Source organism: Geospiza fortis, unplaced genomic scaffold (genome assembly GCF_000277835.1).
Source record: "Geospiza fortis unplaced genomic scaffold, GeoFor_1.0 scaffold10, whole genome shotgun sequence".
Taxonomy (NCBI): Eukaryota; Metazoa; Chordata; class Aves; order Passeriformes; family Thraupidae; genus Geospiza; species Geospiza fortis.
In genome coordinates this window covers 623,710-649,712 of record NW_005054326.1, presented here as the reverse complement: position 1 = coordinate 649,712, position 26,003 = coordinate 623,710, and the positions used below count along the sequence as shown (strand labels likewise).

The following is a 26,003-nucleotide window of genomic DNA, read 5'->3' as shown; positions in this document are numbered from 1 at the left end:
TTGAAACAGGAGAATTTGCCAGGGGAAGAGGGTTAGTACATTTAATACATCCACAGCTGGACATTGTTCCTTGTGGTTATCACCATCTTGTACAGTTAAGGGATGATTTATTTGTGACTAAATTTAGTCTCAGTAGAAGAGGAAAATAGTAACAGAGCTGCATGTTGGTCCCATGGAAGATAAGAGACCATAGTTGTGAGACTCCCAGTAAAATGCTAGTGTGAGTCAGAATATTGAAAAACTAACTTTTCTGGTTGTGATGTTATCTGAAAGAAATCTTCCATATACTTTTTCTTGGCCTCTGGGATGGAAACTGGAATTCTTTCTTCTTCCTGATTAATTGGTATTGCAAAAAAGAAAATATTGTTTTTTATATTTCCCTCACTTTGCTGTTTTCATGGTGAAAGATTTTTTTCCTGGTGTGAACTGTAATATCTGTGAAGTGTAATATCTGCTTTTACAACAAAGTGATATGGTCAGTGATAAATGCTAGTAGGAAAAAATAGGGGGAAAATAAAAGAGTTAAGATTTGTCTTGTAATTTCTTTTTGATCTTGAACTGTGGCAAATCTGTGTCAGTGGAAATACTGAAAGTGCATGTGTGGAAAAATATATTTAATTATTATTGTAATGTTCACAATTTTAAGGTCTAACAATGGTGTGGTGAAAGTTGTCATTTCAAGGAGAATACTGGAGGGTTATGTTTGCTTGATTCCAAAGACAACTTTTCATCCTAATCTGCTGCTTTTGAGTGAAAAGTGAGTGCAGTGTAATGCATGGCAGCAGTAGCAGAGTTCTTCTCCCTGAGTTTCAGCTGTGCCAGCTCTGGGAATCCTTCCCATTACCCTGATCAACAGCTAATTCTAGCCCTTGGCTTTCCTGGCTTGAGTTACTTGATGTTTCTGGAGTAGCAGAAGGGTTGGTGCCTGCCTGTGAATAATCAAAGCTTAGAGCTGGGTGAGCACAGGACTGGTGTTTCCAGCTGAGGTGCTGAGAGCTCCCCTGCCTGCCCAGGGTAGCTGGAGATGGTTCCTGCACAGCACCTGCACAGGTATCAGCTCCTCTCTGCTGCCTGGAGCTGCTTTTCTCCCAAGGATAGCAGCCCCTCCCATTTGTTGGAAAGTATTCAGAGTTTAACAAAATGTTTGCTGATGCAGGGAGAAGGCCGTTCTCCGTGGCACTTTTTCATGGCATTGTCCATGTTGAGGGTGAGGAGCTCTTTAGAAATTATCTAAAATCTTTTGAGCTCCTCTGGTGTCTTGCTAAGGACTTCACCTGGTGATTCCTCTGTGTGCAACAGTGATGTACTTCCAGCAGATTTTAAACTTAGTGGTTTTGGGGTGAAGTGGTTTAACACATAAGTCTGATCTTTTGGTTTGATTTCACTCATCTAAAGCTGTTAATGAGTGTTTGCCCTGATTTACTGTGGTGAGTTTCCAGCACGTGAATTAAGTGCTGTGATTTGGATTAATTTTCAGCAGAATCCTAATGAATGCAAGCTCTCAGTGGAATGTATTTTATGCAGTGTCTAAGAAATCATATCTGACTTGTTTTGAGTGCTCAAGTGGTGTCACAGCAGCATTTTTAGCATTTTGATATCTCAAACAGTGAGGCTAGTCTGAAATAGCCTTTCTGTTTGGAAGAAGTGTTTTTCTTCTAGATCTGGGGCACAGTGTCTTGCTTATTAAAGCAACTTCAGTGTAACACTGTACACTTTGTTGCATAGTTTATATTTCTGTACTGTTTTGCATAAGGATATGAAATAGAAGAAATGTAACTTGTATTAAAAAATACATCTGTAGGTGTTGCTTTGGCAGATAATTTCAGTTAATGCTGGTGGCTGTTTTTCCTTGTCCAGTTCTTCTTTATATGTGTGCTCTAAAATATTCTGTAGCAATATTGTTGCTAGCTTTTGTTGTAATTTAAAAAAAAAAAACAGAGTGAGCACTTGAACATCTTGAGAACCGCTCACAAAGCAGTATCAATTTCCATAAGCTTTGTAAAATTCCTCATGCCATTGTATCTTTTATGAAATTGTGTGAAATTGATGAAATGCTGGCTTACCCTGACCTTCTTTTCCATTTAAAGTTTAAGATCAAGCTAAACATTTTGAAACTATTTCTTGTTGCATCTTTTCCTATACTAACTCATTCCAAAGGGTAAAAAATCCTCTATCTTTCCTTCCTGGATTTTACTTTTTTTCTTTCTACCTTTTTCCAGTATTTTTTGCAATATTATTTTTTGGTTGCTAACTTCCACCCACCTACACTGTTTCTACAATTTCTTTTTGAAGTGTATCCCTGTTTTAAACCTAATCTTTAACCTGTTTGCCCAGTTATTATCTCACAAACATGCTGGTTTGGAGAAATTAATTCCTAATATCTGGCAAACCTGACTTCTGAGCAGAAGGGCAGGTAGATGAGAGCTGGTGTGAAAGGCAAGATGTTGGGATGTATTAGATATTGCTGCTCTTTGGACACTGGCTGGTATTCTTTCATCTGATGGGATCAGGAATGTTTCAGTGTTCTAGTTTTGATTTCAGTTGAGCCCAGCAGTAACATGAAATAGTTTACACTGGAACAATCAGTGGAGAAAAAAGTGAGAACTGTAGAGTGGGATAATTTTACAGTGCTGTAGTTTAGTTACATTTTTTGCTTCTCTGCTAGATCTTGGCTATTGACTTGATCCCAGCCCAGAGTCCCTGTGCTAAAGAGTTTCCTGCCAGTACTTGTACTACAGCATCATATTGCACTGCAAAAATAAGAATTCTCTTGCATATGCCACCAGAGTCTGTATTTAAAGAAAAAGCAGAGGGGAGAAGGAACAGCAACAGGATGATGTCAAACTGTTCTGTGTTTTAAAAGGTCCCTGCTATTGAAATATTATTTGATGGAATTAATCTCAGCTGGTTAATGAGAAGTATATTTCAAAAAAATATTTTCTTAACCTGAACAAAGATATAAGTTACATTTAGTTTGGGAGAAAATGAGAGTCTAGAACCAGTTTTCAGTGGAGCTGTGATTCTTTTGTTCCTCTTAACCTCGTTGGTCTCATTGCTGGGTCATTGCTCCTATTTCACATTTGCATTTGTGCTTGCTGAAGTTGTGTGGTCAGTAATGATTTCATGATTATTGTTGGTTTTGGTTCTGACTTCTGCATTTGAAGTGGGGCTGACAGCAGTGCTAAGGAACCTTCTAGTTGAGATCATGGTCAGTCACATCAGTCTGTCCTGCCTTCCCATTTTTAGGATGATTTCACAACACAGGGCTTTAGAAACTGTGTCCTATGGAAGCTGGCAGTGCTTGAAGGAAAGATACACTACTGAGTGGTTTTAGAATTTTGATTCTTTCTCACTCAGAAAGGTAACAGGTAAAGCATTAGGGCCAGTTAGAAATAGGAAGAAAGATGAGATGGCATCTGAAGGGTTTTGTCATCAGCAGCAAAATTACGGCTTGAAGATTGATGGATTCTCTTTTCCTTTCCTCTTTGCTGTGATAATATAACAATAGAAAAGCAAGAATAGAAGTTTCTTTTTGAGTATAAACATAAGGGTTTAAATAAAATATTGCTTTTTTTTATTAGGAGGAATTGAAAAATACTGGAGAACTGTAAATATAGGGGAATAGATACTAATGTAGGACAAACATTTGGTGATAAACTAGATATTTAATGTGTTGTTTTTATTGATGTAGATTTTAATATGTTATTCTTATTGATACAGATATGGTCCTGAGCGCCGTGAGCACATGACTTCAGAGATGGACAACCAGATCTGTTACAAGTCGTGATTGGCCTTAAGTTGACTTATAACCATTGAAGAGCTTACCAGGAGTTCTCTCATTCCTGATTTTTGCCTATCAGATTGCCTCACACCACCAGCTTAACCATGTATGGAAGTGCTCGTTCCGTGGGCAAGGTGGAGCCCAGCACGCAGAGCCCGGGGCGCTCGCCGCGGCTGCCGCGCTCGCCTCGCCTGGGCCACCGGAGAACCAACAGCACAGGGGGCAGCTCGGGGAGCAGTACCGCGGGTGGCAGTGGCAAAACCCTTTCTATGGAAAACATTCAGTCCTTAAATGCTGCCTATGCCACGTCTGGCCCTATGTACCTAAGCGACCACGAGAACGTGGGCGCCGACACCCCGAAGAGCACCATGACCTTGGGCCGGTCGGGAGGGCGGCTGCCTTACGGTGTTCGGATGACTGCCATGGGCAGCAGCCCCAACATTGCCACCAGTGGGGTTGCCAGTGATACCATTGCATTTGGAGAGCACCATCTCCCCCCAGTGAGCATGGCATCCACCGTGCCTCACTCGCTGCGCCAGGCCAGGGACAACACCATCATGGACCTGCAGACGCAGCTCAAGGAGGTGCTGAGGGAAAACGATCTGCTCCGCAAGGATGTGGAGGTGAAAGAAAGCAAGCTGAGTTCTTCCATGAACAGCATCAAGACCTTCTGGAGTCCTGAGCTCAAAAAGGAGAGAGCTCTGAGGAAGGATGAAGCTTCAAAAATCACCATTTGGAAGGAACAATATAGAGTTCTGCAAGAAGAAAACCAGGTATGTCATCTAATGTCACTGCTGTGTTAGTGTGGTAGTGTGATTAAATGACTTTAATAAACTTGCATGTTACAGTTAAGCAGCTAAATTAGATTGGTGCTTTTCTTGGGTAATTGATGTGGGTAAGATGTGTTTTCAGCTTGCAAGCCCATTTTTAGATGTTTCTTGTCAGACTTGTAAACTACCTTGAGTGCTCATTTTTCCTTGGGTGTTGTGTGTATTTTTGCCCTAGGATTGATGGTAACCACTCAGTTTCCTTTTGGAAGTATTTATTCTGTTAATAATTAATATTTCTGTGCTGTTTACCTCTTGAAGCATTCTCTCAGATGCAGAATGTACTAACTGCTGACCCCCAGTATAACTGCACTGTTGCTGAATGTTGACAGATTGCCATTAAAAGCAAAGTTAAAGTTACACTCACTAGTATTTTGAGCTAAAATGTCCAGACCTGCAGTTTTCACAAGCAGATATAAATTCTGTTCTTGGCTACATTTAAATAACACTGTTTAATGCATGCTTGCTATTCTTTTTTTCATAAACTGTGCATATTTTGTTATGCAACTATCCTAAAGCACCCTGCAGTTTTGGTTTTTTTTTTGTAGTGGTCTGGCCAGTTACAGAATAGGCAGAAGAACACAGATTCTCAGGTGTCTAGGTCTTAGGTCTTGTGCAACTTAAAAGCATCTCCAAATTAAAATAAAACTCAGAGGCTGATTAAAATTGAGGTGTTTTTGTAGTCAGTTCTACTGATTAAAAGCTTAAAGTTCTCCCACCTAGAGCTCCTTAGTCCTGAAATAAATATTTGTCTTTGAATGAGTGTCCTCCTGTTTAGTTGTTTCTGGCCAAATGTGGGTTCAGCATCTCTCTGGACTGTCAGGTAAAAAAACCTCACTTTTCTTATGGAAAACAGACCCAGTGTCCAGCTCCAAAAGTTCCCTGAAATGTAAGTCAGCTTCCATCATGACAAAATTACTTTCCCTATTGAGCTTTTTAAGTATTCAAGCACGTTTAATGAAAGTTTCCATAATTCAAATGTGACCATGTTCTTGCAGCTTTTAAGGTATAGGTGCTGTTTTAGGCAATGCTTTTTGTAAGATTGCTTTAGAAGGTGAAGGAGAGAGGAAAATGCTGGAGGAAAAGGGTACTGCTTGTTGTACTCTGCTTTCAGGTAGCCTGTCTTAAATAGGAAATTGCTTTTGGTTAGTGATTAGTCTACTACCCTGAACTTGTCTGCAGTTTTCTTTTCACTTTTTAAAGAGCTTAAGTTGAAGAAAATAAGTTGCTTTCCCTGAGATTGTATGAAATCATTTAATGAACTTGTCATTAACCTTTATAGCTGTATTCTTACCAAATGGTAAGTATCACAACATGGACTTGTTAAGGTGTGTGACACTTTTGTCTTCCTTTACTTATGTCATCTTGGAATGCAGAAAACCTGAAGTAAAATAATTTTTATTGCAAAGGTAGGATTTCTTTAGAAGCAGTAATGTAATGAAACTTTTAGTTATAATGTTGCAGTTCCAGGATAACAAATATCTGGAATACCAATCACTCAACTTTTCTGGTGTTCTTTGTATTTCAGTTGCAGGTAAGTCTTTTAATTCTTAAATTCTTCTCATTTTTGGCCCTGTTTTAATTCTGAAGAGACTGTCTTGGAATACAGTAACATTTTTCTGAAATCAGTTTTGACATTTGAGGATGCTTTGGAAATCTTGCAAGAAAAATGCCATGAATATATGGTTTAGAATGGATTAAGCAATTACTAAATATGAATACAGTAGAGAACAGTGATTTCTCTATCTTAGATTTTTTTTTCTTTGTCTTTTCTTTATCCCCTAATTAAACATTTACAGATATTTCTAGGCTGCTGTTCTCTAGGCAATCGCTGTAATTACTACCACACTGGTAGAATTGTATAACTTTGGTCCAAAAGTAAGAAGGGTGCAATTTAAAAGTAAATGGGTATTATTACATTGAGCTGTAAAAATTAAGAATGCTAATTAATAGATTATAGTTAGCTAACATGTGTTCTAATTAAATTCTGAATTCAGTGTGTCTTTTATACCCTTTTGGAGTTGGTCACTTCAGCCCTTCACGTGGAAGATCAGTTTAATAGGATTTTCTCTAATTAAACAGACGTCTCTGTTTAGACTCTGAGCAAGGAATTTCCCAGATGTGTTGGGGGACCAGCAAATATCTTCATTACCTCTTCAGCCTCCTTCTAAAATGAGTTCCAGTATAATTGCAGGAGCAGGAGTTTTAGACTTAGTTATGAGTATTTCAGCACATCACTTTTCAAAAAGACTTCTTGCACGTGTAGTACTTGTGCTTTATATAAAGTTTATCTCAGACCAGTTGTGTTGTTTAAAATCGACTCAGCTGATGGAGCCAAGATGCTGGCTGACTCATACCATTATCTGATAGGCATCTCAATCTCTTTCCTGTGGTCATGGCTCTTTATTCTGCTACACACACTTGATTGTCCCTGATTCTATTGCTGTTCTTGTCACCTCAGCTTGAGTGACTGAATTGCCCCTTGGGTTTGGGAACTGTTAGAAATACCTGAAGATGTGAGCCTTGCTTGATTGCTAGCTCAGTCTTCTATGAGTAAATACATCGGTGTCTTTGAGTTTTCTTTCTTGTCTCAATAATTGTATTGCTTATTGATTTCCAGGCCATTTTCTGGGTTCAGTAAAGCCATGCACATGCTCTCTCTGTAGCTCTCACCTGGCTGGGCATCCTTGCCCAGCTGTGTTGCAGCACAGCTGGATTTATCAGATACTCTGAGCAAATGCTGCAGCTGGGGAGTGGAGCTTTATTTTCATCCTTTGTTACTGGTCCTGAAGAGACAGAAAAATCCTTTCTTTACATAAATGGGGAATGTCATTGAAAGCTCACTTTGAAGAGCTCAAAAGTAAACATGGAAAGTATTCCTGTAGTTAACACAGATTCTTGGAAAAACACGACAGTTTTCAGTGCAGTGTGGATGACTTAACCAGTCATTCTTCACAAGAAACCCAGAGGAAAGTGCAAATGATTGCTCAGTTATGCAAACCCATGCATATTCAAGGAGAAATTGATGAAACCAGTAAACAGGAGCTTGGTTTTGGCATGGTGTCACTCTCCTCTAAATGCTTTAGTGGGAGCTGTATTTTTCTGAGTTGAAAAATAATTTCTTTTAGTGTGTATGGTTTAAAGCTTCCCTGGAAACCTCTTCATCAGAAGCCAGAAGAGGAAAGGAAAGACAGTGAGTATGTTTTGCACCAAGACAGAAATAATTTGCCTAGAAACTGGGCAGTGGTGGGGTGATGTGAAACTCAAGGACAAAGGAGTTCCTCTCAGTTGAAACTTGCTAATGACAAGGTGATTGTGCCTTAAAATAAGTAGTGCAATGCAAATTTGATGTCTAACGCCCTGCACTGAAATTTCCACATTTAACTGATGTACTTTTAAGATCAGATTTATGTTTCAGCTAAAATAGTGTGGTACTGCTGAAAACATCTTTTTACTTTGATGCATTTCTGTGGTCTGTTTGTGGTTAGAGACCTTGGATGTCTGAGTCAGAGTGTTCAACCAAGAAAATATTTCTGAAAGGAGTTTCACCTGGCTTGGGCTAAGCACTTGAAGAAGATTGTACTTTGTTGTGATGGATATATTCCAGCATTTCACCAGCATTCCCCAGAGTCAGAAGTATTTTCCATTTCTTAGTAGTGTGTAATGAGCATCTCACTTTCAAAAGTGCAGTTGTCCATGTGTTAACCTCTTAAATGCATTGGATGCTGCTGTTATGAGACTGTCTGAGCTTCTAATGAGTACCTTCTTTCTCTGAAAATCAGATTCATTCTCACTTCTTCATTGTTTTTTTTCAACTATGTATTTAAAAAAAAATTTTACATGTCTTAGTACTGTCATTCTTAGTGTCATTCTATGACTAGCCCCATTCCTGAGCTGGTTATTCATTGGTAGAAAACGAAGCTTTCTTCCATTCTGGGTGTTTAATTGTGCAATATATGGTTCCATAGGCATTGCTTAAAGGCATTCTCTGTATCCCAGAGCATTGCATTTAAATAATTCCTTCAGTGGCAGATGCCTGTTGGCTCTCTAGATTTGTGCCAGCTTTAAGGTTCCTTCTGTCACTCCCCAGCTGCAGCACGAAATTATAATTCAGTTCTCTTTCAGAATAACTCAAAACTACCTCCTCGAGAGTGCTTGGTATCTGAAGCATTTATCAAGTCACAGCACTTTATAATGACCTCAGAAATTGTCATGTGACCACCCAAGAGAACACCCTGTGTTCTGTCTTTTTTTTCAATTCTGTAAGGAAATAAAACTAGACATTTTGTGGTTATCTATATTCTCCAAGGCTCTTTTTGTCCTGTGTTTCCTCTTGAGGTAGGATCTAATACCTCTGCTTGCTTTGAGCTGTTGCATAGGCTGAATAGCTGCTCTCTACTTGATCCATTAAACATTTAAGGGGAATACTACCAACTTAAAAACAGCTTGGAATAAAACAGGTGACATCAGTGATGCTGTTGAACTTAGTAGTTTAACTGTGCTTTTTTTGCTGTTCAGCTGGAGCAGGGATTACTTCAAATTCTGCAGAACTTAGAGCAGATTCTGCTATAATTCTTTCTCTAGTATGTGTTGAGTCTGTTCAGATATTAGACTCCTAACTAGGGTGGCAGTGTGTTTTTCCTCCATTTGGTGTTTATATTCCTGAAAAGTCTTGCCTGTAATGTTGTGTTTCTCTAGAAGCCTTTGTTCCTTTCAGCACTGTTCTATTTATGGTGTTTGAGTTAGTAATTTTTTCCCTTAAGTGTTCTTGCTTTCTAAAATATGAACTAGGTAGCTTGAAACTGTGTAAGGCTTCCTCTTTCTTAGTCACCCAGTGCACATTTAACAATGATAGATGATGGCAATAGTGCAGAGGTGCTCCTCCATTACAGGTAATTTCTGCTGATGTTACAGCTTTGCAATGCCAAATCCACCATTCTCATGTGTCTCATACTCTACCTGGTATTGATTTAAGTAGAAAGGAGAGGAGCACTTGGGGTGGAACTGCCAGGCTGTGGAAAAAAGGTTGTAGTTGTGCTGGTCTTATGTCCATCTTTCAGGTGTGCCTCATGACCAAAAACTGAAATAGAGCTTTTTTTTAACTCTTTTCAGTTTGGTGATACTAGGAAGCCTCAGAGATATAAAGATGGTCAGCAGAGAGGGCCACCCTGACTAAACTGTTAGTTGGAAAGAACAGGTTTTTTTCAGCAAAGTAGATTTCTAGGATACAGTTAACAGTCTGTTTAATTCTTAAGACATTAATAAGGCAGAGGAAGTTTTGTATTTAGGATAAATATTTGTATATATGTATGCTCTGAGATAAAAGCTAGAGACCAAAAGAGTTAAGAGAGGACATTTCTGTGCTCTGAAAGTAGTAAGTGTGTTTGATAACTCATGAAGAGCAGTGATGTCAGCTATCTGAATTAGTAACTGAAGGAAAAAACATTGTAAAATGACACTTTAGGCTCAGCTGGTTAGGAGAGGAATAAGGGAATAAACTTGGTAGTGCTTGAGATGTTCAGTATAGAACTCCTTTGAATATATTTTCTGTATATACTCGTGTTTAGGGGACACAGTGAAGCAGCACTGTGTTTCCAGTAGTGATTTGTGGTGATTTGAGATCTTGACAGAAATCAGATTACAACTGCTTGCCAGCAGGTAACATAGCTATTGAGGATTACACTTTTTTTTTCCTTGAATAGATAATACTCTGTAGTTCTTCTGTAAAATTTTTTGACATAATCTGTTGAACACATGGAAAAATGGCTGCATCTGTTAAATGTAGTGGATCATAATTATATCTCCATTTTTTGTCTGAGGATAACAAGCAGTAGACCTTGAAAAGAAAGTCTTTTCAGCAAAACTTAGTTTCATAACCCACAAGGTCTACATAATTATGTTTTTGCATAGTATTTTCAGATTGATATTGGTTCTCTTGGAAAGGTCAGAGTCACCATCTGTAGTGGAAAAAAATACAAGGACAAAGTGTATTTAGCTTCCTTCTGTGGTGATACCAGTTGTTCTATCTAAGTGATTTGCTTACTGCTTGCAGTAGCATCACCTTGGACTGTGAAGCAGGAGGGGGTGTTCGGTTATATTGGCAGCCTTGAGAAGCAGGTAGCAACTCAGGGTTTTGCAAACTGCCATTGGAACTGAGAGATCTTTGTAAATCACAAAAACACCTCCTTGATTTAGTGATGGTCTCCTTGATTCAGTGATGATTTTCCTTCCAAAGAGTATTAAATATACTAAGAGAACTGTACTTCTTTTTCCTATTAATAAACCTTGGATTAAACACTAAAAATTTCTGTACTGTTTGGGGGTGATTGAGGCACTCCAATATACAGCATGTTTTGCAATTGCTAAGGCAGTATTGACCTTGAAACCATAAAGAAAATAAAGAAAGGCTCTTCTGTCAATATCCAGATCAGTATTTGAAGAGATCTTGTGATAATCCAAATTTTTATCAGCTTTCTTAAAGCTTTCTTAGGGATATGAAGAGATTGTATTCTTTGAAGAAAAAACAATCCCAAACAAACAACTCCCCCCCCCCCCAAAAAAAATCCCAACTCAAACCCCAAAACCAACCAATCAAAAAAAGAATCTCCAGCCCCCCAAAAGTATGAAATAGTCTTGTTATGCATGTATGCTCCCCAAAATGAGCATGATCAGATGCCAGAATACTGGCACAGAACACCATTATGGCTTTTTCTAGTGATCATTGCTTTAGAATTCAGAGGAGTTAAACTTATGTATAACAGTGACAGGAATAAATACCCTGTGACTGCCTTCTTCAGTTTAATTTTAGCAGCTTGGTTTGTAAACTGGAATGCTAAGTAATGTACAATCATCAGTAAACCTAAAGAACTTGTTGCTTTTAAACTGCTTGTTGAGCTGTGTACAAGGTTTTAAAATTAATTTATGTGTTACTTCTTAATCCTGTTGCTATTTAAATGATTCAAGTGTGTGAGCAGTGGGCTGCTTTTGCTTGTCCCTGGGTGGGAGCTAGAAGTCCAGGATCCCTTTAAAACAGGGAAAAATGAAGTCCTTGCTGCTCTGTGCTGCATGCAATTCCTGTTAAGGACTGCTTGCAAAATCTAATGATTGTTATCACTATTTTGGAAAATCAATAATATAAGCCAACAAGGGTGAGCAACCGGCTGGAGGCAGTTAGGTTCTTACAGAATTTGATTTCACAACATCAAAATTAATTTGAAGGCAGCGTGTATATTTCTAACCATCTTGGGCAGTTCATTGCAAGCACGCAAAATAACACCAGGTCGTGGGGTGATGACTTTTTGAATTTCAGGTGTAACACAAAATACACCTTTATTGAGGAAGGAAGTGATGGAGATCAGCTGCCTGGGAAAAAGATATTTTTGAATGCTTTGGGGATAAATTTTACTGTAGGTGTTTTTTTTAATGCCTGTCCCTCTATGATATCTGCATTGTAATCAGGTTCTGTAGTGTGTTGTTACATATTTCTGTTTCTGCACTGGTACCCCCTCCTGCTTCTTCCATTCTCCTCCCCCTTCCCCTGCTTTAGTGGGCTGGAGAGAGGAGCAGGGTGACAGCAAGCAAGCAAGCAATAAATGGTAATCCAAAATTAAGCCTCACTGGTTGGTATCTATATCAAATGCATTTTTTCCTGGCCAACACATACAGTGTCCTTGTTCTCATGAGCAGCACTGTGCAGGAGCAGGCACTTCGCTGAAGAGTCTTCCACTGCCTAAAGCATTTCACAGATGCAGCCTTGCACACCAGACAGTAGAATTGGGACTTTATGGATTTGTTTGATCCTTCTTATCAAATGATCAGGTACCAGCTACCTTGGGTGGTTAAACTTTGTGAACAGATGGTCTTCTAATTATATGTGGATGTGGATTCCAAAGAATGCAAGGCCATGCACTCCTTCTGATGCTTCTTGTCACTTGTTTCTGAACTTGTTTCTGAGATTAAAACAAAGCAGCACATGAAGTGCCATAATTCAGAAATTAAAATCTTACTTCTTCAGGTACTGCATACAGGATCTGTTTCTTCCATAGTAGTTGATTGCTCCTTGTAGGGGGATAGAATGTAAGAAAATAAAGATAGTTTAGAAAGTAATCTCACCCCTAAGGAGTTGCAGCTGGGCCAATTATCAAAGATTAGGAGCAGGCCTGACTTTAACAGGCCACAGCTGTAACCAATGAGAAGAAGATGCTATAAAAGAGTGGGGTGGCTGGGTGAGAAGGGAGCTGGAGTCAGTTGGCTGCTGTGTGAAGAAGAAAGAGTCAGTGCTCTGAGGAGCTGCCCACGAGAAACACCAAGAAGGTATGGAACTGTTGTGATAAGGAGGCAACAGTATGGAACCCCTGCAATAAGATAACAGCTCCTGGAGTTAATATATGTTATTAATATATGAAGTATGTATGTATATACACTCCCACACAAATCCTACCCTTTTTAATGCAGTGAGATGAGGTGTATATACCTTTTTTCCTTACAGGAATCATGAATTTGTCTCAGTAGTGGTCTGGTGTTTTATGGAAATCATGTGTCAGATGACAAATACTTAGTTTTGACTGAGGGGAGGGAAAAGCTTTCTGAACATTTGTGTTGTAGCATATTGTCTTTGAGCAACCTTGTACCTACAGGTTCTTGTCTTAGGCTTAACCTGTTGTTAGACTTGTTGTTTTTTTTTTTTTTTTAATTTTACTGTTGGCATAATTCATTAGACTTCATTAGACACGTTGTAAGTGGGTATTAGTCCTTGGATGAACAGAAGTAAACCATGAGGCAACAAAAGTAACTTGAGATAAGTGGAGCTTCCTTTGTTAGAGCTACCCACGCAGCCCATTGCAGCATCTGATCTCACAGCCAGAAGCTTCCACGAGGCTGATCTTATGTCTCTTTCTCTTTGGAGATATGGGAACATTTAAAAGGAAACATTTGATCTGCTAAGGGACTCAGGGTATCATACCAAAGCTCTTAAAATGTTATAAATGTCAAAACCAACCCAGCTAAGAAACACCAACCTGTTCGGAAAATAAAATGTCCCTGTGGAAGATACTACTCCTCCATAGTCAATTAATGCCTTGGATCTGATCTACAGAAGCAGTTGATTGATGAGAAAGATATGTGCTCTTTAACAGTGGTCATACTTTTGTATTCAACATTGACTGAAAATTTGCATGAAGTTCTGAAAGTGTTTTTGGCTTCTGTGGCAAGAGGTTTCAGTGTTTCTTTGTTGGATGAGAGAAGGACATCCATGAAAAGGATGATAAAAGCTTTAGGCTGAGAATTAGTGCTGATAGGTGAAATGATGGATCTCAGAATTATCCTGGAAAAAGGAAATAGAGAGACAGAACAAACAGAATAAAGGCTTTTAAATAGGTTATTTGGAAATGTTGTGCCTGCCACTGGAGGCTTAGGAAGTAACTGCCTTATTTCCCTCAGTTGGGTAGATGTGGTGAATAAGATTCTTCAGTGATTCATTATTCATCCCTGTTCAGTTTGGGACTGCAAATGACAGTGTTGTGATTACTAGGTACAGCTTAGTTAAATTAGAATATTCCAGTATTTTTCTGATCGTGCAGCTCAGTAACTCTGATGAGAAGGCAGATAATTTTAGGAGAGGGCAGAGGTAAAAATCTAGAGGATTTTTTAATCTCATCAGCTGTTGCATATTTGTGAGGCTTCCATTAGCATAACACATTTATGTGCTTTTCTGAAATCTTCATTAGGTTTGCACATAAGTTAATTTTAACAGATGTTGTTGCTTGTGAGGATTAATAATTTATCCAAAGTAGTTGTACAGAAGACCTACAACCATAGGTGTGCTTTTTTTTTTTTTTTTAGGGTAGAGGAATTTCCCAATCTTCATCGACCTGTGTATCTGTTGAGTAAAGCTGAATTGTTCTGTTTGTGGAACAGCATTTAAATCTTGTTTTCCCTCAGCTGGTGTCTGATGGGTCAGGTTTGGCCATGCAGTTGTGAGCCTGTTAATGTGTAACCATTTTAATAGATCTGGGAGCTTAGTTACTCAACAAGGGACCTCTCTAAGAAACCATAGGTATACTCTCATATGAGAAAGTAAATAGTGTGCTCTATATGTGCAGTCAACAGCACTTTTTATGGGTGAAGGAAAATTAACTCAGCCATTTTATGATCCTCTTTGCAGGGATGTGTTTAGACTTTCTCATCACTTCACTATGACTGGAATGTTCCAAAATATGGAATTATCTGCAGTAACTTATTTTGGAGGAGGGAAACGGAAAAAATCACCTTGCAATAAAATGAGTAATATAGATTTTTTTTAACGTGGATTTAATTTTGGTATGAACTAGCTGATGGTTTTGAGAGAATGACAGAAAAGTTTTAAGAAGCATGCTTTGGCCAGGATTTGTGAGAAGTTCTGTTCACATGCTTGACCAAAGAGTTGAAGTAGGTGTGGGTACTGCTGTGTGCACTCAGCTCATGATTTATAATACTTTTTGCTGTTGTGTAACGTCCTAGTGAGATTATTATACTAGTTCCTCTACTAATTAGTCCTTTGTAAGCCATTTTAGTTGGAAATTGTATACCTTCAAATTGCTTTTACAATACCCATCTTATTTTGGTTGGTTCTTGGTTGTAGAGCCCTAAATATTTTTACAACTTCCTTTAAAGTTGTGCTTTGCACTTAACATAAAACAGTTGAGCAAGTGCTTGTATTGCTGTTACATTCTCTCTCCTCCATCTTCCATGAATAAGATTCAAAACCCAATGTTTGTCACTTAAAGAGGGTTCCAAGTTGTAGTTTCTATCCAGGAAAACATATTTTCTTTTCTGCTAAAGCTGGGAAGGCATTCAAGACTTGCCTTCTAAAACTGCATACTGTGTTTTCTCAATGCAGAATCCATTTAGAATCCAACCATGTTAAAAAAAATCTTCCTCTCCTCCTTTCCATTTGGTTGAATTAGCTCAGATCTGTGTTCCTTTGAGAGGCCTAAGGTCTGTCTCCTTTCTGTGTGAGAATTGTCATTCATTTATATTTAGCATTGCTTTTTTGTTAATTAACTTTTTCTAGTGTTTCATGTTGAGCTTCTTTAATTTGAAAGTCTGGGAATTTGTGGACGAAATAATTAATTCACTTTCTTTTCTACTTAATACAGTTGTTAATGTTTCTTTGTGAATTGCTGAATGCTAGACAGTCTTTGAAGATTGATCTGGGAAAAGTGGATCTGTACTTCACAGGTTGAGCTTGTTAGCAGGTGATTTGGTGCAGAAAAACCTGAGTATTAAAGACAGTAGTTGATGCTGTGACACCTTCATATGCACTGCATATAATTGTGCTCATTAACACTTGAGTGAAGGCACTAATTTTAGTAGTGTACCAACAACAAGAGGGTCAGTATGCTATACAGGCTTCTACACAGCTGAAACTGAGGGTTTGCTGCTGAGCACTTAATTTTCTGAAATTTTACTCTGTCCAGTAGAACTTAATGAATAGTAGACTTCACTACAAAAATGCAGGAGTAATTTTTTTTTTCATAAAAATGGGTTATTTTAGCTCAATGTTTTTATATTGCTGCCTTTTCATTTTAAGGGGGAAGATGCTATATTTTTCTTATTTATATTTTTTTTTCATTCTCACTGGATGGGTATTTCTGCCCTTAATCTTTCATTCAGCCAGTCTTCTTTTGTTGTTCTTTAAGCTATGAAAATCAGTGGTGCCTACCTTTTTATTCAGATTTCTATATATTGCAAACAGCAGTGGTATTTAACTCGCAAAACTTGTTACCATGTGAATGATTTCATTTTAATCTTCACGTTTTTGGAGTGATGGAAGGAAGGCCTGGTAAAAAGGCAGCCCTTAATCTATGAAAGTCACTTTCTGGGCTGGATTGGGCAGATTTGCACACAGCAGAGTGACTGTTAAGGTATTTTGTAATTGAAAAGGCAGAACATGACTACATGAATTTGATGGTTAATCTCAGTTCAAGAGTAACTGGCGGAGGTTCTGCCAGGTATAACTGGTACTTTGCATCCCTTGTACACTGCATGATAAACCTGAATTACAAGTAATGAAGGACAGTGTGTAAATGCTTCCAAGTTACCAAACTGCTGTAAATGCCATAAAGAGATTTAGTTTCCAGTAGGAAACATCCTCCCTTTTAACCTGTGTTAACATGCTCTGCATTAACATCTCAGTTATTTTCAGAACTTTTGCCTATCACATTAGGATTTTTGTCATTAAGAGGTGCTATTAACCAATACCTTTAATAACGCTTTTAACAGGTGCTATTAAATCAAGCTGATAGGAGCTTATTTAAAACATGAAGTATAATGTATTAGAGAAGTATTTTTATTAGAAGTAAATTATTGTACCCTCATGTACAATATTTAATTTGTAGCTAAAATGGATATTTTTTTTCCCAAATAATTTGATCTCTTCTATTCTTTTGGGCTGGTTTCCTCTTGCTTAAGCACATTTCCTTTCTTTTTGCCCTTCAGCACTGTGCTGGCTGTTGGGAGATGAGTAGCATAATTGTATTTGTCATTTTTGATGTTGGAATCATTTAAATTGCACAAGTTCAGTTTTGTGCAACAGGTTATGCCCTGAGGCAGAAGCTGATTATGTATCCAAGCTACTTGTTTGCATGGCTAACATGGAAACAAGAAAGGCGCTGTTTTTTGTGGAGTTCCTATAATACTTCATATTCAAAACACAGTTTTATGTGGACTTCATTGTAACAAATTATTTGTGCATCTTCTGAATGCCCAACAGGCAGATCAGCAACAAAAGAGCGTGGATATCATAAGCTGTAGGGAAATAAACCAAACTGACAATCAACACCTGACAGAAACACTCTGGGGAAAAAACATTAGTCTTAATTGCATTTCCCCATTAATCTCAGTTTTCTGCTCATTCCTGATGCATCATTCTTTTCTGCAATGAAATTCCAGATCCATTGAGAAGTATCAGTAATTAACATCTCCACAGGTTTTTTTTCCCCTCTAGTACCCCATCAGTGTGTGCACCAAAGGAGTTGCAGTTGGTGTTGTAATAATGCAAGCACACAGTCAGCATATGGCAGAGTCAATTCAGTATGAGTCAACCCAAATATTAGGAAGTCCTGAACTGTACAAATGTTTTTAATGTAGTTCTTGGATGGAATTTGTTTTAAAAATGCTGTATTTCCACTGTCATTAATCTCAGATAATTTGTCACTGTCCCCTTTTGCTGGTGCTGCTTTTAGAGGGTTGAGTGAAATCTTTGGGGGAACTGAGTGTCAGGGCACTGTTCTCACTGAGGGGTGACTTGGCAAGAGGTTGATTTTCACATGACGTGTTCCTTAAGCAGCAGGGCTGAGGGAAACAAGATTAAAATGTATACCCTTAGAACTGTAAATGTATTTTTATTACATAGAACGTGTTTTTTAATGTACTCTAGAATGAAATCAATCTTGCTTGTGCCAACACTTGTGAATCATTTACTCTTTGCTCACAATATCTGTGTTCAGAACAGAGTTTGGCTGGAACTAATAAATGAGTATTGAATTTTCCTTTTGATATTATAAACTCATTAAATTATGCTTTGGGTTCTGAAGGTTCCCATTCTTGGGCATTAAGCAAAGACATAAAGAAGGCTGGTTTTGTTGTGAGTTTTTTTTGGTGTTTTTTTTTTTCCCCCCAACTCCTGCTTGTGGAACTCAAAGAGATTTCACTGTGAAATACAGACTACTGTTGATCCCCCAGACAGATTACTCAGTTTCTTTATCCTTCCCACTTGGCTTCCCACAGTCTCCCACAGTATGCAAATAGAGAGAACACATTTGAACAAAATGTTGCATCTTTCTGTGCTATGCCCATCTGCTCAGGTACCAGAGAAGATTTCCCAGGCCTCTGTGATCAGAGATGAAGTTCAGGGAGAGCAGCTATCAGCCATGAATTGAATGAGGGTTGTCTCACGGTTTCCTTGAGAAGACTTGATCCCTGCAAGACCACAGGATGAATGTGAGGGTGAGGAGAGGCTTATTTCTGCCGTTCTTAAAAGACTAATGAAACTGGGCAAGGGTCTCCTTTGTGGAAACATGAATGTTCCACAATCTTCAAGACAGGCCATGGAGTTAGAGGATGGTGCTGCCTGCTTCAGTCCCTGTGGAATGAGTCCTTTTGGAACACATTTCTGAGCATGTCAGTGACAGGATTGTGGTTGGGCACAGTCAGGATGGATTTGTCAAGGATTAATCATGCCTGATCTCATTGCCTTCTGTGATAAAATGTCAGGGTTTGTGGGTGAGGAAGGAGCAGTGGCTGTCTTTACTTTGCCTTTAGTCAGGCTTTCATCACAGTTTCCCACAGCACTCTTGTCATTCCTAGTTAGAGTGCCTTCCACAGTCTAGGTGGCAGCCAGGTGGGTGAGAAGCTGCTTGTAGGATCAGGCTCAGGGTGTGATTTAGGGTTTGATCGCTCCCAGTTACCTGTAACAACCCGAGTCGTGTTTGACATCTGTTGTATTTGCTGGGAATGCCTCGACAAAGGCAGGAATGATGAATCTGACTCCATGTTCTCAGAAGGCTAATTTATTACTTTGTTATACTATATATATTAAAGAATACAGAAAGGATAATTACAGAATGCTAAAAAGATAATAATGAAAACCTGTGACTCTTTCCAGAGTCTTGTCACAGCTTGTCCCCAATTGGCCAAAGAGTCAAAACAACTCACACCAGAATCCAATGAAACAATCACCTGTGGGTAAACAATCTCCAAACACATTCCACATGAGAAAAACAGAGGAGAAGCAAATGAGATAAGAATTGTTTTCCTATTCTCTGAGGCTTCACAGCTTCCCAGGAGAAAAATTTTTCCGGAGAATGTGAATGTCACAGACATCTTTCTCAGGGACCTGGATGGAGGTGACAAGGTCCCATGCATTCAGATGGCACCACCCTGAGGGGACCAGTTGTTCTGCTGAAGGGCAGAGCTCCTCTGCATGAGGACTCATTCTGCAGGAATGAAGGGGCAGGAGGCTCATGAGGTTCAGCAAGCATGATGGGGATAAAAAGCTCTTAGGAAAGATAGAGGTTAGGGTGTGACTGGGTGGGAGCAGCTCTGTGGAAAAGGGTTTGGGGACCTGGTGGGCAGCAAGGTGAACATGAGGCAGGGATGATGCATTGTGGCAGCAGAAAAGTTTGTGCAGTGATTATTCCCTTCAGCTTCACACTTACTCAGCCACATGCAGAATACTCTGTCCAGCTTTTGTCTGCCCAGTGCGGAAGAAGATGTCACTTGGTGGCATTTTGTAGGAGGGATGCCAGAGTGACTGGTGGGCTGAAGCACAGGCCCTGTGAGAAGAGGTTGAGGGAATGGGTTAATTTGGTGAAGGGAAGGCTTTGAGAGGATTAATAGCAGCCTTCCCAAACAATAAAGTTGTTTTTGAGAAGTGGAACTACACTGGATGCTGCATAGTGGGAGGATGAGAAATAATGGACATAAATAGGTTTTCAAGATGTGACTGAATAAATTTCTTGGCAAACTGATTTGATCTCATAGATGAGTATGCCTTGAGTAAGAGGTTAAACTAGAGGACCTCGTGCTGTCCTTTTCAATCTGAATTATTGTATCATAACTCTGTTTTCATAGATTGGCATAACATATTATGTGTGCTTGGGTTTCCAGTCTAAATAACATGGCCTAGGTTTTCCAGTCTGAGCCTTGATAGCAACCCAAGATCTTGTTTTCCCACAGTGACTGGGCTTGCCCTGTATGTTCAGCTGCATAAAGTGCAGTAATACTGAGTGGACTTTGAGACAGCCAAAGCATTGCCCCCCAAACTATACTGAGGACTTTGGGAGGGCTAAAACTGGAACCTCTCTGTGTTTGTTTCCAGTGTTTCTGACATCTCCTTGCTTGAGGTGCTGCGGAGTATCAGCAGCCCAGGCGTGCAGTCTGTGTGTCAGCAGCCGAGCTCGTCTCTCCTGCCTGACAGTCCAAGGCACCAGAGCTCACCTTGTCAGCTAAAACTGAATGGAAGTGTCAGGGATGGCAATTGCTCTTGTTCTCTTGCCAGCACTCTGTTCTTTTCTTCATGAAGCATGCAGGCTTTACAGTGAGCAGTTGTAGTCAAATGCATTGGATCCAGATGACTTCCAGGCTTATGATTTCAAGGCTTATGTTTGACACTATTCCCACAAATTCAAGGTTATTTATAAAATTCTAACTGTTATTTTTCCAAATACTGTGTTCAGGGCATAGATCTTTTTTATTTGCTTTGCCTCCCACCTTTTCTTTAACTTTGATTCTAAGCAGATTTATTTTTAAATATTTCTTGGTTTCTGTACTAGATGCATTTTTCTTAAATTTTTCTGTAAGTTTAATGTAAATTTCTATGAACAGAGTTTTTCTGTTTCAAAGAAACTCAACTAATGGTCATGACTATAATTTATTTTTAAATATGTCTCTGAGGGAGGAAGTTACTATGTTACAGATGGTATTGGTGCATTTAAAATATTAATCAACATGTAGGCATATCTGTATGAGAGTTTTGTGGGGAGCCTTATGTTGTCACTTGATCTTTTTTTAACTTCAAGAAGTGTTTAGTCTTTATGACAGTTCTGTAGCTGCTCTGCCTTTGGCTCACTGTTCTGTTTCAATTCAGGTCAGACCATGTTAGTTTTTTCAGTAATCTTGCCATCCAGGTCTCCTGAGGGTTTTCTCTAGCCTTACAGTTTAATTTTTCAGTGTAGTTAACCATTTTATTCTGATCTATACTTTAATTCTTCGTGCACTGTCTGTTTACTCAATTTATAAAACACATGCCTGCAGTCAGCTTTTAGAAGTTAAAGACCTGATTTTTAAAAAAAACTTTTTAATATCAGTTACAAATGTTACATGCAAAAAAAATCCATTACATCTAGTTAAACATCTAATTTTTAATTCAGGATTCGTATTTTTTCTTTTGCGGTAAATTGATTTAGTTGAGTTATCACTAACTTAAATTGAGTTATCACTACATTCTTCCTAGGTGTTAGAAATAAGTCTTTCTCAGTGCCCCTGAAAGTACCCAACATGTCCGGGATTTTAGCTTGTCCAGTGGCACAAGCACTTCACAGCTTTTTTGGGGGCTGACCTTGGCCAGCTGGCAGATGCTCACCAAGCCACTCTGTTGGCCCTCTTCCTCAACGAAACCAGGAGGAGAAAATAAATAAACTTTCTGAGATAAAGACAGAGAGATCATGTACCAATTACTGCCACAGACATAACAGACTCACCTTGGAAAATTAATCTAATTTTTTTTTCCCAGTTAAAAGCAGATAAAACAAAGACAAACCTAAAAAACACCTTCCTGTCCACCATCTTCCCAGGCTCAACCTCACTCCTTCCTTCCTGGCTCTTCTACCTGTCTGGCAGGGGTGCAAGTGCTGATTTCTTCTCACAGAGGCCACCCTGCAGCTCTCACTGCCAAACCCTCACCTTGTACACACAGAACACCTCCACATACCTGGGAGTGAGTGCTGGCATTGATTTTGCAGGGTGCAAGTTCATTACAGAATATTTATGTAATGCCTCATTACAGATTTCAGCAGCCTCCTATTACTTTCCAGATTAAGCATACATGTTATCGTAAGCTCTTCCAAAGTCTGTGAAGTAAACATACAGCAAGAAATCTGATTTTTCATCTTTCACCACTAATTTAGATTCCCCATTGGTTCATCTTCCTTATTACAATCTTTTAAAATGCTAGTTTGTGTAAGTACCTGGCAAATTTTATACCTTTCCTCATTTTAGGCTGTGAAAGATCTTTATTTGGTCACTTACTTCATTTATTTATATGGATGTCTTCAGCTTTTCAAGTCTGAAATCCTGATGTTGATCGGGAGCTGCTGTCCTGATAATTTTTTTCCCCCTTCTGTTTTATTTTCAGGCTTTAAAGGTATTTAATAGGACCTTTTTACTTCCCTTACAAGTCTGGGTCTCAGTTTTTTTCTTTGGGATGTGTCAGGACATTCCTCTCTGTTTATCTTCTATTAAATATGTTTATATGTGAGTTTGTATATGCCCATGTGTATATATAAAAACATACATTTATTTTAAATACTTTGAATCTCTTCAGCCTGTCTCTGTTGAAAACACACAACTGATTTACCACTGTCTGGCTGGCTCATTTTGGATGTTCCCCTCTGTAGTTTCACTGTCTGCTGGTGAAATTGGTTTTTTCTCACAAGTTTTGTTGTTCTTTCTTGCAGGCCTGAATTGAGTGTGATTTGTTCGTTCAGGTGATCTCTCACACCTGTGTTGATACTCATCAGCACTCAGGTGCAAAAACACTGTTGCAATCACACCCTGCACTCTGTGTATTATTGCCTGTACCTGTCTGCACCTGCTGAAATAGTTACAGCTCTGAGTCCAGCTCAGTGAATCTCTTCAGAGAGCCTTCCTTCCCCCCTCACTTCACTACTGAGATCATACACCCAGATACTTGGCTTGTTCCTGACCAGAATTTAATTTTTAGTGCCAGGGATTCTTATGGTGGAAATGCTTGGTCTTCTGAGGTTTCTGTGTGAAAGCATTAATTATATTCTTTTCCCCTTTCCAAATTTATTATCCCTGTTTGGGAAAGGGGCTTTTGTTTCAAGAAACTAGACAATTTTTGTAAAGAATTTGCTCAGTAGAGGGAGTGTATTTATAAGGATTTGACGTTCCTGTGTAGTTTCAGGCCCTTCAGTTTTCCACCTCCAGGGACCTTTCTCAAGAGATGAGATGGGATCTGAAAGTCTTCCTTTCTTAACCATTTCTTGAGAAATTAAAATTTGTTCTTTCACAACTGTTTCTAAGGGGAGTGTTATTTTTATAATTTCAAACATAATGCCACAAAGAGAATCAGTGGTGGATTTCTGTTGCTGTTCTAAGGGGATTTAGTACATCTTGCTTGAATTTCAAGTTCTTAATGATAATATTGCCACTGATAGTACCTCCAATGCAAGAATTGATTCATCTCTCTCAGTTTGCAGGTAACTTATTCATACAATCATAGAGTGATTTAGGTTGGACGGGCCCTTAAGGGTGATGTAGTTCCAAGCCCCTTGCCATGGCAGAGACGCCTTCCAGTACACCAAGCTGCTCTAAAGCCCCATCCAGCCTGGCCTTGGACTCTTCCAGGGATGTGGCATCCACAGCTTCTCTGGGCAACCTGTGCCAGTGCCTCAGCACCCTCACAGTGAAGAATTTCTTCCTAATATATAATCTAAATCTGCCTTCTTCCAGTTTAAAATTGACCCCAATTGTCCCCTCACTACATGCCCTTGTAAAAATTCCCTCTCTGGTTTTAATGTAGCTCCTTTAGGTACTGGAATATACTGCAAGGTCTCCCTGGAGCCTGATCTCCAGCATAATGGCCAAAGTTATGCCAAGAAAATAATGGCAGTTGTTCAAGATTGCTACTTATCAATTCAAAGTGTTTTCCTCCATCCACTCTGTAACAAGAAATATCTTTGCCAGGATTGCTGAGTTGCCAACCTGTCTTTGTAGGGGATGATACCTGTAATTGTATGAATTCCAAAAAGGGAAACTCTTGATTTTATTCTGCCTTTGGCTTTGCTGTTGTTTTATCTTCCAGGCCTCACAGTCAAAAGTCAGTGCCATAATAATCTTTTGCATATAATTTATGCTTGATTACTGCTGCATGTAAACCTGTCTGATGTTAGACGTAAACACTGCTACCACCCTGTTGTGTGTCAACAAGTGTAGAATCCCAGTCTCCTCTGTGGAGAGAGCATCCCTATTGAAAATAGTGCTTCTGAAGTGTTTAAATTCAGATGTCTAGCTGCCAAGACTTCAGAGTATCTTGTATTAGTCAACAAGAAATGGTCAGTGCCACATGAAAGACAGTGGTGGCTATTTTGGCATTTGATATTTATTTTATCAGTGTGAATATATGTGGGTTATCATTCAAAGCAGAAGAGACATTTGCTCGTAAGTAGATATGTGTATGTAGCTATTAGCTTCCCTTTGATCTTGGTTTGCAACCTTAAAATTCTGAAATTTGGCTTTGAGGGCTATCTTGTACCTGATACCTCTCTGAATAATTGGTACTGTATTTGCATAGCTGTATTCTATCAACTGAATTCTACCTTGCTATCCCCTTTTCTGTACTTTGAAAAGAATGAGTGGGACAACTGGGACAATCTGGCAACTGTAGGAAGGCAAATGTGTGGCTGCACTGGCAGGTTCCAAGGGTGGGAAGCAGCACTAATTGCTATTTGCTTACTGACGTTTTTCATGGGCCGTTCATTTGAGAGCACATCCAGAGTACCACGCCCAGTCTCCAGCTCTGCAGTACTCTGATGTTCTGGCATGAGTCTGTAGGTAATGAAATTATATGGGGACTGGATATATGGCATATAAGGAGGGGCTGTAAGAGCCGTTTTGGCTTAGTCTGATGAAAATGAGGTTCAGGGCATCTTAGTGGGGTTCCCACCTGCCTCATGGGGTGGTGTGAAGAAGATGCAGTTGGACTTCTCAGAGATGGGCAGTGGAAGAGATGTGGCAGTGATCACAAGTTGTAACATGAGAAATTCATTCTTACCAGGCACAAGGAGCATTATTTTCATCATTAGAGTAATTAAAGCTCTCCCAAGGTTTATCAGCATCTCTGATCCTGGAGATCTTCAGAGCCTGGCTGTGGAAGCTGCTGAGCAAACTGATTCCACTGCCCCTTCTTTAAGCAGGACACTACTAGAATAATTCCAGTTGTCCCAGCCTATATTGTTCTATGGTTTCTCATATCTATATTTCCAAAATACGTGTGTGTCCTTTCTAGATAAACTCTGGTAAATTGTGACTTCCAATTTCCATACCCACAGTGTGCCTGGACATAAAGACTATTTTTCTCAAAAGAAACTAGTAGTATACAATATTTTTCTTTGACTCTGTGTTAAAATTGAATTCATTCTTACATTTACAGTATTTCATGTAGGTGTTTAACAAGTGACACTTAAGTTTGTTAGAATTTTCCTCTTTTGGCCTTTTTTTAAATGGCTTGTTATATCAGATACCATAAAACTATTGATGAAAATGTAGAAACAAGATACTTGTATGTTTATGTCACTGGTTGAAGCCTATGGCCAACTGGTGGAAATGTGGAGCTGCCCAGTGAGTTATTATAGTTATTTATTTATACTAACTAGTCAGGTTAGACTGATGGACAGATTTCATTCATTATGGATAGGTATCTTGTAGGATTTTTTAGAGATATTTGTCATAGGCACTTTTCTACATGCAGATCTTTTCTGTGCTTCTGATACTCTGCACTTCCTGTGAAGAAATAAGTGTTTAAATGTTCAGGCCCTTGGAGATGTGGCTCAGGGAAATAAAGATTTACTGAGTACAAGCATGCCTGGTTATCTGCTATTCAGTTTCCCTGCTTA

General features: G+C 39.0%; 1 protein-coding gene across 2 annotated transcripts in view; it reads left to right on the top strand.

Moving 5' to 3' along the window:
- Nucleotides 1–3,722: 3,722 nt before the first annotated feature.
- Nucleotides 3,723–26,003, top strand: part of ERC1 (ELKS/RAB6-interacting/CAST family member 1) — a 271,003-nt gene continuing 248,722 nt past the window's right edge. For both annotated transcript variants that reach the window (XM_005421022.2, XM_005421021.2), the window contains exon 1: nt 3,723–4,554. In XM_005421022.2, the coding sequence (XP_005421079.1) occupies nt 3,886–4,554 (669 nt within the window). In that variant the 5' untranslated portion in view covers nt 3,723–3,885. The remainder of the gene's footprint in view (nt 4,555–26,003) is intronic.